This window comes from Mustelus asterias, chromosome 8 (genome assembly GCF_964213995.1).
Source record: "Mustelus asterias chromosome 8, sMusAst1.hap1.1, whole genome shotgun sequence".
NCBI classification, from domain to species: domain Eukaryota; kingdom Metazoa; phylum Chordata; class Chondrichthyes; order Carcharhiniformes; family Triakidae; genus Mustelus; species Mustelus asterias.
In genome coordinates, this window is record NC_135808.1 from 49,491,050 (window position 1) to 49,503,080 (window position 12,031).

The window sequence follows — 12,031 nt, forward strand, 5'->3', positions numbered from 1 at the left end:
TCCGGAAAGACAGCAAGGGGGTTCAGGAGAGGCTGCAGGGGCAGGGGGGTGGTGGTGGTGGTGGGGCGGGGGTCGGAGTGGGGGGGGGGGGGGGTGGCAATGGGGGTTCAGGAGTAACGGAAAGGGGGGGGTGTCAATAACAGCGGCAAGAGACTTTGGGGAGTGACTGTGCAGTCAGGAGAGGGAATGAGCAAAGTGGCAGTGTGAAAAAACAGATTGAGCACGTGTAGTTATAAAATGGCTCTTGGTCCATTGTGTATGTGACCAGTGTGAGGGGGAGGGTGGGAAGAAGGTGTGTAAGTATGCTCAAACAATAATGGAGGGGGGCACTGTGACTAAACAGTAAACATTTAGTGAAATGTTCACTAATTGCAGTAAAATGAAGATGTACCATTAGAACACAAGGGAATACCTACATCTGTTTCGGATGTTGGACTTGTCAAACGTACTGCAGAATCGGTTTGGAAATCTCCCCATTTTCCTATCTCTCAAGTAAGTGAGTCGGAATTTCCTATTTGGAGATCGATGTTGGGTTACACTTCACAACCTGTGACTAACCATGATCTAGAATCTCACTGGCTCCCTTGGCAGTGTTGGTCCATTGTGTATGTGACTATTGTGAGGAGGAGGGTGGGAAGAAGGTGAGTGCGGAGAAAAGGAAGGGTACAGGCTGGCGCTTCTAATGGGCCCCCTCAGAGGCTGGGGACTTTCGATGTGGAGCTGTCTCAGGCAGCTACAGACCTGTTTTTTAAAAAAAAATCAAATGTGATGGGAAAAGGCTGCAAAGAGTGGTTGGGCAGCACATTCGAGCACAAACCTCAGTCCACAAACCCCTTTTAAATTTTATTTCAGCCCTGACAGTTCATCCCGCGTTGGATCACGGTTGCAGGTAAAATGTTATGGCTGCCTAGCTAATCGGACTGCTTGCCAATTGTAAAAGCTGATGGCCGTGTAAAATTACATTCAATTGGCCCCTTAATGGGCTAAATTGCCAGTTTGATTGTTGGTGGGTGCACCTCTAACTCCCGTATGCGTCCGCCAACCAAAATATTATGTGGGTGCGTGACGATGTGGGACATGTGCCCGATGTTTTCTCGATGAATTTCATGTGCTTCCTGATCAGGCGCTTGCCTGAGCAACATAAAATTCAGACTTCACACCCATAAATTTAACACACAAGCAAAATATTGCAGATGCTGGAAATCTGAAATAAAACAGTGAGTGCTGGATAAACGCAGCAGGTCAGGCAGCATCTGTGGAGAGAGAAACAGATATAACATTTCAAGTCGATGATCATTGACCGGAACTACAAATGGCTATCGATTGCAAACACTAACTATTTCTCTTCAAAGACGCAGCCAGACTTGCTGAATATTTCCAGCATTTTTCTGTTTTATTTCTAGCACGTAAATATAAAATGGTGACTAATAATCCATCAGGGAGTTCAGGAGAAATATCCTTACTCAGAGGATATTGTGAATTTGGAGAGAGCAATATGGAATGTTTGAGGTAAGTAGCATTGATGCAACAAAATATAAAAATAGGGAAGTTTTACTGCAGCTGTACAGGGCCTTGATGAGATTACATCTGGAATACAGATTTGGTCACATGTTTGAAAAGACATGTTTAGAAGCAGTTCATAGAAGATTTCTCGTCCCCAGAAGGTAGTTAGTGGAAGCTGGATCTTTAAATTTATTCAGGGCTGAGTTAAATAGATTCTTGGTAGCCAAGAGAGTCAAGGGCTTTGGGAGGAAGGTGGAGCTCAGACCCCGAACCAGATCAATCATGATAATATTGAATGGCGTAGCAGGCTTAAAGGGCCAAAGAGCTTATGCTTGTTCCTAAGCCCTATTTGAGGAGAAGCTAGATAAACACACATGAGAAGCAAATAGAAAGGTACATTGACAGGGTGAGATGGAGTAGGATGGGAGGAGGCTCATGTACAACATGGACCAGTTACACAGATTGGCCTCTCCCTGTTCTGCATCAAACATGTTATCGAAGAGTGCCCTATGCTACAGTGAAGTGACATTTTGATTTTTTTTCCACACCAGTTCCCTTGGGGCTATATTAGGAACAGTTCTCTACTGCCACGCCTGTCATCTTTCTTTCTCTGATTCTTGTTTCTGCACTTACTGATGAAGCATGACACTCTAGTGCAGTACTGAGAGAAGGCTGCATTGTCTGACTCGTTGTCTTTCAGTTAAGATGTTAAATCCAGGCCCTGTCTGCCCCCTCAGCTGATGTGAGATATCCCACAGCGCTATTGTAAAAGAGAGCAGGGGGCTTCTCCCCAGTGTTCAGATTAACATCTAACCCAACAAATCATCTACTCATTCTCTCATTGCTATCTGTGGGACCTTGCTTTGCACAAATTGGCTGCCACATTTTCCACATTACAACAGTGGCTACGAAAGCAATTAATTAGCTATAAAATGCTTTGGCATGTCCTAAGATTGTGAAAGATGCTGCACAAATGCTTATTTTATTGATAAAAATGTTTTATTTATGCTAACCTGCATGAGTGAGAGAGTGACTGTATGCGAAAGGCCTCCATTAACTAGCTTTCAGACTGGCTTTAACTTGGCATTGTAGAAATCTGAAGTGACTACAATGTCTGAGATAAATTCTGAGCAGTTGGAGAAATATCAGTAGTTTGTATGGTACCGGACACAGTCCCTTCAGTAATGCTTGATTGGATGAGTGGGTGGTTTGACTTGATTTGATTTATTATTGCCAAATATATTAGTATACAGTGAAAAGTATTGTTTCTTTCACGCTATACAGACAAAGCGTACCGTACATAGAGAAGGAAAGGAGAGACTGCAGAATGTAGTGCTACATTCATAGCTAGGGTATGGAGAGAGATCAACTTAATGCGAGTAGGCCCATTCAAAAGTCTGATGGCAGCAGGGGAAAAGCTGATGTGCCCTGTTGACCAGTCAAGTGCCTCCACTGCTGGATTATATTTCCATGCCACGGGCGAGGAGGGTAATGAGGTGTGGTCGAGGTCACCAGGCACATGGGGAAGAGAATTAGGGCTGTGGCTTTCCAGCTGTTTGACCCACATTCCACTGAGAGCTGGCGTCACACATCGGGGTGGGGGGGGGGTGGTCGTGTCAAGCTGTAACACTGTGGCCTATAGTACAGGAAACAAATGCTTTCAGAATCTAGCTCACAGATTTTTGTCTTTCGGAATTCCATGGGCTCTTCTTTTGTTCAGTAAAGTCTGAGGCCAGAGGGCATGTGCAAAACTGACCACAGAGTTAGAGAGAAGCCCGCATAAAGGGGGACTTGTTTTTTTTTTTAATTCTTTCACATGATGTGGGTATTGCTGGAACTTATTGCCCATCCCTAATTGCCCTTGAACTGAACAGTTCAAAGGGCAGTTAGAGTAACCCACATTGCTTGTGGATCTAGAGTCGCATGTAGGCCAGACCAGGTAAAGACGGTAGATTTCCTTCCCTAAAGGACATTAGTAAACCAGATGGGCTTTTACAACAATCAACAAAGGTTTCATGGTCACCGTTACTCAGACGAACTTTATATTCCAGATTTATTAACGGAATTTAAATTCCACTAGCTTCTGTGGTGGGATTTGCTTCTGTGGTGGGATTTGAATCCATGTCCCAGAGAATTAGCTTGGTCCAGTGATATTATCATAGTGGGTGATGCTGATTCTGGGCTGAGTGACTATATAAAAGGTTCAGTCTCGGGTGTACCTTTTCTAAACCAGTGTTCACCTTTTATAGACTGATCAGTTTCTTTTAATACCATATGCGATTGGTGAGATCGTGGAACTTGCTTCCAAGTGGAGTAGTTGAGATGGAATGGTACATGAAGAAGAAAAGAAAAGATGAATTTGCTGTAGGGGCAATGGAGAGGGCAGGAAGGAGGCTTGAGTGGAGCATTAGCACCAACTTGGAACTATCAGGCTGACTCTTCTATGTAATTCCTGCAGGTGTCAAAAGTCTGTGAGTTGTAAAAGAGAAAAGCCAAGAACATGTGCTTCGTAGCTGTAACCCTTTGCACAGGAATGAGTTAGAGTTGGACTCCACCACAGTTGGGAGGGGGATGATTATGTTGGTTCCATTTAGAGTTTTGGGCGGAACCGAAGCAGAAATGTGGAAAGAGCACAGACCACAGCAGTGTTAATAAAGTAAGTAGGCAAGACAGGCTGCAGTGGAAAGAGAGAAAATGTAGACAACAGTGTGAGAGACATTGTCTATCAGCTGACTAGTATTGCACCCTGGAGTGTGAGGAGAGCCTCATCAGGTACAGGAGCAATATGCACATTGGCTGTGATTTGGAGTAGCAACCAGCGAGAGACTGATGGTTCCTGGCCTGTTGGTATTGGGGGATATCTGAGGCAGTGGGTTAAAGAGCTTCATTGGCATTACCTTCAAATTCGCTGATGCAAGTGTGATTTGTCCTGAAACTCCAAACTGTAAATAAATTGAATGATGGGCCCTGAGCTGTACTCATTACTTCATGGTACGTTTTTAAAAAATCTTTGATAGTATGTGGGTGGCACTGGCAAGGTCAGCATTTGTTGCCCATCTAATTGCCCCAAGAAGTGTTGTTCAGTCACTCAGGGTTATGCAGTTCTCCAGCTTCTAGTCTTGTCCTCAAGCCACTGGCTGCCAGTGAGGTTGTGAACATGTGACGAATTAACAATTGTGGTTGAATTACGAGCAGGTAGATTGTGTTCCTTCACTTTCCCCTTGTCCTCTCTCCATTCCCTCTCTTCTCTGTGTGTCTTTCTGCCACTTCAATGGTACTACTGTGTTTAGGGCTTCTCTCAAGTTTCCACTTTTATTTTTGCTTTGAGCTAAAATGCACTGTTCCATGCACTCTTCCTTCTCCCAACACCTTCACTGTGCCAAGGAAAACCCATACACTGTCTGTTGCTCCAAATCATTCTTCCCTGGGCCCTTAAAACACAGCTTCCACAATCTTCTCATCCTCCTAAATCCAAAAGCTTTTATAGGGCAAGCCTACCTGCTATTGCCTAATCACTTATTGTGAGATAGCTGTGTTGCCTCTCAAATGCATTACTGCTCAGTAATTGTTTTAATGATTGAATTATAAGTTAATCAAACTCTGTTGTTTCACATTTATATTGAACAAATTCACATGCAAACTGTGAGTCACTTTGACATGTTTGTCTTTGGTTGCAGATGATGCATTATACGATGAGCTCTGAGACTATGTCGATGAGACCCTGTTACTGACAGCTTGATTCCACTGGAATCTCCCCATTTGTCACCGCCACAATGCCTGTGCAGGCTCCACAATGGACAGACTTCCTCTCCTGCCCAATCTGCTGCCAGACCTTCGATGAGAACATTCGCAAGCCCATCAGCCTAGGCTGTGGACACACAGTCTGCAAGATGTGTCTCAACAAGCTCCATCGCAAGGCCTGCCCTTTTGACCAAACCACTATCAACACCGATATAGACATGTTACCTGTGAACTCTGCACTATTACAGTTGGTGGGAGCCCAGGTAAGAACTCCTTGCATTACTTTTTCCAAATGCACTTTTCTGCCTTTAGTGGACACTTTCCATCTTGCAGATAGAGTTGCCGAATGTAATCATATATATTTTATCACGTGACTCAAACCTCTGCAGCTCCATGTTCCCACCATTGGCTGTCTGACTAACGCACACTCGCATGTAGCACCATCTTCTCCTGCTCTGGGAAGCCAGGTTTGAATTCCACCTGGGTAGATGGTGAAATTTGGATCCAATGAAAATCTGGAATTAAAAGTCTAATGAGGACCATGAAATCATTGCCGATTGTCGAAGAAACCCATCTGGTTCATTAATGCCCTTTAGGGAAGGAAATCTGCTGTCCTTACCTGGTCTGGCCTATGTGTGACTCCAGGTCCACAGCAATGTGGTTGACTCTTAAGCAGTCCTCTGAAATGACCAAGCAAGCCATTCAGTTCAAGCAATTAGGGATGGGAAATAAATGCTGGCCTTGCCACATCCCAAGAAGGAACGAAAGAATTTGGGAACCAATAGTGATGGCTGTGGATTATCAGACAAGCAGCCCTTTTTAAACCATCTCTATAGTGCTTCTAATTAACAAAGTATTAAACAAACATGAAAAATGCACACTGTTTTCTTTGCTCTATATGTGAAGAGTAAAAGGATGAGACGTGAAGGAATAGGGCCTATAAAAGGTGAAGGCGGGAAAGTCTGTACGGAACCAGTAGAAATGGCAGAGGTGCTCAATGAGTATTTTGCCTCGGTTTTCACAGAGGAGAAGGACCTAGGTGGATGTACTGCGGGCGTGCGGTGGACTGAAAGGATTGAGTATGTGAACTTTAAGAAAGAGGTTGTGCTGGAATCTTTGAATGGCATCAAGATAGATAAGTCGCCAGGTCCGGATGGGATGTACCCCAGGTTACTGTGGGAGGCGAGGGAAGAGATTGCAGAGCCTCTGGCGATGATCTTTGCGTCGTCGATGGAGACGGGAGATGTGCCGGAGGATTGGAGGATTGCGGATGTGGTTCCTATTTTCAAGAAGGGGAATAGGGATAGCCCAGGTAATTACTGACCGGTGAGTCTAACCTCAGTGGTTGGTAAACTGATGGAGAAGATCCTGAGGGACAGGATATATGAGCATTTAAAGAGGTTTAGTATGCTCAAGAATACTCAGCATGGCTTTGTCAAGGGCAGATCGTGCCTTATGAGCCTGGTGGAGTTCTTCGAAAATGTGACTAAACACATTGACGAAGGGAAGGCGGTAGATGTGGTTTATATGGATTTTAGCAAGGTGTTCGATAAGGTCCCCCATGCAAGGCTTCTGGAAAAAGTGAGAGGGCATGGGATCCAAGGGGCTGCTGCCCTGTGGATCCAGAACTGGCTTGCCCAAAGGAAGTCATGATGTGGAGATGCCGGCGTTGGACTGGGGTGAACACAGTAAGAAGTCTCACAACACCAGGTTAAAGTCCAACAGGTTTATTTGGTAGCAAATACCATAAGCTTTCGGAGCACTGCTCCTTCGTCAGATGGAGTGGAAATCTGCTCGCAAACAGACAGAATCAAGTTGCAGAATACTGATAAGAATGCGTTGGTAGTGGGACAAAAGTTGAGCCCTCGGCTGAGAACTTCGATTTCATCTGGCTGAAGTGTGTAGTCCGATAAGTTGACAATGGACTTTCCCGCATTCTAATCCGTATTCTGCAACTTGATTCTGTCTGTTTGCACTGTTTGAGAGCAGATTTCCACTCCATCTGACGAAGGAGCAGTGCTCCGAAAGCTTATGGTATTTGCTACCAAATAAACCTGTTGGACTTTAACCTGGTGTTGTGAGACTTCTTACTGTGTTTGCCCAAAGGAGGCAGAGAGTGGGTATAGATGGGTCTTTTTCTAAATGGAGGTCGGTCACCAGTGGTGTGCCCCAGGGATCTGTTCTGGGACCCTTGCTGTTTGTCATTTTCATAAATGACCTGGATGAGGAAGCGGAGGGATGGGTTGGTAAGTTTGCTGACGACACGAAGGTTGGTGGGGTTGTGGATAGTCTGGAGGGATGTCAGAAGTTACAGAGGGACATAGATAGGATGCAAGACTGGGCGGACAAGTGGCAGATGGACTTCAACCTAGATAAATGCGTCGTGGTCCATTTTGGCAGGTCAAATGGGATGAAGGAGTACAATATAAAGGGAAAGACTCTTAGTACTGTAGAGGATCAGAAGGACCTTGGGATCCGGGTCCATAGGACTCTAAAATCGGCCCCGCAGGTGGAGGAGGTGGTTAAGAAGGCGTATGGTGTGCTGGCCTTCATCAATCGAGGGATTGAGTTTAGGAGTCCGGGGATAATGATGCAGCTATATAAGACCCTCGTCAGACTCCACTTGGACTATTGTGCTCAGTTCTGCTCGCCTCACTATAGGAAGGATGTGGAAAAGATTGAAAGGGTGCAGAGGAGATTTACAAGGATGTTGCCTGGATTGAGTAGAATGCCTTATGAGGATAGGCTGAGGGAGCTCGGTCTTTTCTCCTTGGAGAGACGAAGGATGAGAGGAGACCTAATAGAGGTGTATAAGATGTTGAGAGGCATAGATCGGGTGGACTCTCAGGCTTTTTCCCCAGAGTGGAAATGTCTGCTACGAGAGGACACAGGTTTAAGGTGCTGGGGGGTAGGTACAGGGGAGATGTTAGGGGGAAGTTTTTCAGAGGGTGGTGGGCGAGTGGAATCGGCTGCCGTCAGTGGTGGTGGAGGCGAACTCAATAGGGTCTTTTAAGAGACTCCTGGATGAGTACATGGAGCTTAATAGGATGGAGGGTTATAGGTAGGTCTAGAAGATAGGGATGTGTTCGGCACAACTTGTGGGCCGAAGGGCCTGTTTGTGCTGTAGTTTTTCTATGTTTCTATCATTTATCGTCAGGTTTTTTTTACTCATTGCAGATAATTCTTCATTTCCTGGAGGATTGGCAACTTTACGTGCAAATAAGTTACCAGTTAGGTCTTCAGCCCAAAAATCCTCATCCATGCTTCAGAACTCGCTGACTTAATATTTTATTCCAGTGTCCAAACTGGATAGTGTACATTCGCTATTAAATACACACACCTTTCCCTGTGTGAGACAACTGTTTAGTACACATACCTCTCCCTGTGTGTGACACACTGTTCAGTACACACAGCTCTAGGATTTACTAGGATGCTACCGGGACTTGATGGTTTGAGTTATAAGGAGATGCTGGATAGACTGGGACTTTTTTCTTCGGAGCATAGGAGGCTTCGGGGTGATCTTATAGAGGTCTATAAAATAATGAGGGGCATAGATCAGCTAGATAGTCAATATCTTTTCCCAAAGGTAGGGGAGTCTTAAACTAAAGAGCATAGGTTTACGGTGAGAGGGGAGAGATACAAAAGGGTTCAGAGGGGCAATTTTTTCACATGCAGGGTACTAAGTATCTGGAACAAGCTACCAAAGGTAGTAGTAGAGGCGGGTACAATTTTATCTTTTAAAAAGCATTTAGACAGTACATCGATAAGATGGGTATAGAGGGATATGGGCCCTTCAAAAAACTGCCCTCATCTACCTTCTTGGTTACCCCTTCAAAAAACTCACCACCCTCTGTGTGAAAAAATTGCCCCTCTGGACCCTTTTGTATCTCTCCCCTCTCAACTTAAACCTATGCCCTCTAGTTTTAGACTCCACTACCTTTGGGAAAAGATATTGACTATCTAGCTGATCTGTGCCCCTCATTATTTTATAGACCTCTGTAAGATCACCCCTCAGCCTCCTACGCTCCAGAGGAAAAAGTCCCAGCCTATCCAGCCTCCTTATAACTCAAACCATCAAGTCCCAGTAGCATCCTAGTAAATCTTTCCTGCATTCTTTCTAGTTTCATAATATCCTTTCTATAATAGGGGGACCAGAACTGTGGACAGTAAACCAAGTGTGGCCTTACCAATGTCTTGTACAACTTCAACAAGACGTCCCAACTCATGTATTCAATGTTCTGACCGATGAAACCAAGCATGCTGAATACCTTCTTCACCACTTTGTCCACCTGTGACTCCACTTTCAAGGAGCTATGAACATGTACCCCTAGATCTCTTTGTTCTGTAACTCTCCCCAACGCCCTACCATTAATTGAGTAGGTTTAACTGCCCTGGTTTAATCTACCAAAATGCATCACCTCACATTTATCTAAATTAAACTCCATCTGCCATTCGTCAGCCCACTGGCCCAATTGATCAAGATCCCGTTGCAATCCTAAATAACCTCCTTCATTGCCCACTCTGCCACCAATCTTGGTATCATCTGCAAACTTACTAACTATATCTCCTATAATCTCATCCAAATCATTAATATAAATGACAAATAACAGTGGACCCAGCACTGATCCCTGAGGCACACCGCTGGTCAACCACCCTCTGGCTTCTGTCATCAACACCATCGACACCGCAAACTGCCGGTTCCAAGTGGAGAGGATCTCCAAGAAGATCATGCATATCGACACAGACATCTTGCTGTGTTTACCCCAGTCCAATGCCAGCATCTCCACATTCTGTCATCAAGCCAATTTTGTATCCATTTAGCTACCTCACCCTGGATCCCTGTGAGATTTAACCTTATGCAACAACTTACTATGCGGTACCTTGTCAAAGACCTTGCTAAAGCCCATGTGGACAACATCAACTGCACTGCCCTCATCTACGTTCTTGGTTACACCTTCAAAAAACTCAATCAAATTTGTGAGACATGATTTTCCACTCACAAAGCCATGCTGACAGTCCTTAATCAGTCCTTGCCTCTCTAAATGCCTGTAGATCCTGTCTCTCAAAATACCTTCCAACAACTTACCCACCACAGATGTGAGGCTCACTGGCCTGTAGTTCCCATGCTTTTCCCTGCAGCCCTTTTTAAACAAAGGCACAACATTTGTCACAACATTATAGTTAACCTCTTCTATTGAGGAGGTACATAATTACATTACAAATTGAGGAAAATCATTTTGTGAGTAAATGCGGAGAACTTTACATTTGTGTGGAGTTTGCACATTCTCCTCATGTCTGCGTGGGTTTCCTCCGGGTGCTCCGGTTTCCTCCCACAGTCCAAAGATGTGCGGGTTAGGTTGATTGGCCATGCTAAAATTGCACCTTGGTGTCCTGGGATGCGTAGATTAGAGGGATTAGTGGGTAAAATATGTAGGGTTATGGGGGTAGGGCCTGGGTGGGATTGTGGTCGGTGCAGACTCGATGGGCCGAATGGCCTCTTTCTGTACTGTAGGGTTTCTATCTATTCTATCTATTTGCTCTTTGTATTTTGTTGATCTACAATGCTGGGATTAAACAAAAATTCTAAGCCAACACATCTTGGGCAGCCTTCTTGGTTAAAAAAACTTGTTGTAGAGAAACTAGGGACCTTAAAGATAGGTTAATAAGTGACGCACTGTTCTGTACACACAGCTCTCCCTGCAAGTGGCACACTGTTCAGTATACATAGCCCTCCCTATGTGTGACACACTGTTCAGTACACACAGCTCCCCCTATGTGAGACGCACTGTTCTGTACACACAGCCCACCCTGTGTGAGACGCACTGTTCTGTACACACAGCCCACCCTGTGTGAGACGCACTGTTCTGTACATACAGCTCTCCCTGCAAGTGGCACACTATATACACAGCTCTTCCTGTTTGTGACACACTGAGAACACAGCTTTCCCTGTGTACAGCATACTGTTCTGTATACACTACTCTCCCTGTGTGTGACACACTACTTGCGACACATAGCTCTCCATGTGTGACACACTATTCCGTGTACACAGCTCTCCCTACGTGTGACACACTGTTCACTACACACAGCTCTCCCTGTGTGTGACACACTGTTCCGTACACATACCTCTCGCTGCTTGTGGCACACTATTCGGTACACACAGCTCTCCGTGTGTGACACACTGTTCAGTACACACAGCTCTCCCTGTGTGTGACATACTGTTCCGTACACATACCTCTCGCTGCTTGTGGCACACTATTCGGTACACACAGCTCTCCGTGTGTGTGACATACTGTTCCGTACACATACCTCTCGCTGCTTGTGGCACACTATTCGGTACACACAGCTCTCCGTGTGTGACACACTGTTCAGTACACACAGCTCTTCCTGTGTGTGACACACTGTTCAGTACACACAGTCTCACTGCTTGTGGCACACTGTTCAGTATACATAGCCCTCCCTATGTGTGACACACTGTTCAATACAAACAGCCCTCCCTATGTGTGACACACTGTTCAATACACACAGCTCTCCCTGTGTGTGACACACTGTTCAGTATACAAAGCTCTCCCTGTGTGTGACACACTGTTCAGTATACACAGCCCTTCCTGTGTGTGACACACCGTTGAGAACACACAGCTTTCCCTCTGTGTAACATACTGTTCAGTATACACAGCTCTCCCTGCGTGTGACATATTATCTGCTCTGTACTCTTCCCTCAAGATGAGTAGGACTTTTCTGTGCCAATTTCCCCATACAAACTGTGGAGAAATTTGATGAAGGACCTGTC

The 12,031-nt window shown here is 45.2% G+C and overlaps 1 protein-coding gene across 13 annotated transcripts in view; it reads left to right on the plus strand.

Moving 5' to 3' along the window:
* LOC144497128 (roquin-1-like) overlaps positions 1-12,031 on the plus strand; it is a 180,095-nt gene that overhangs the window by 59,743 nt on the left and 108,321 nt on the right. For 10 of the 13 annotated variants that reach the window (XM_078217931.1, XM_078217929.1, XM_078217932.1 and 7 more), the window contains one exon: positions 5,181-5,507. In XM_078217931.1, the coding sequence (XP_078074057.1) occupies positions 5,277-5,507 (231 nt within the window). In that variant the 5' untranslated portion in view covers positions 5,181-5,276. Of the gene's footprint in view, positions 1-852; positions 890-1,403; positions 1,510-5,180; positions 5,508-12,031 lie in introns of those variants that run through there. The other 3 variants (XM_078217933.1, XM_078217935.1, XM_078217934.1) reach the window with 2 other exon arrangements.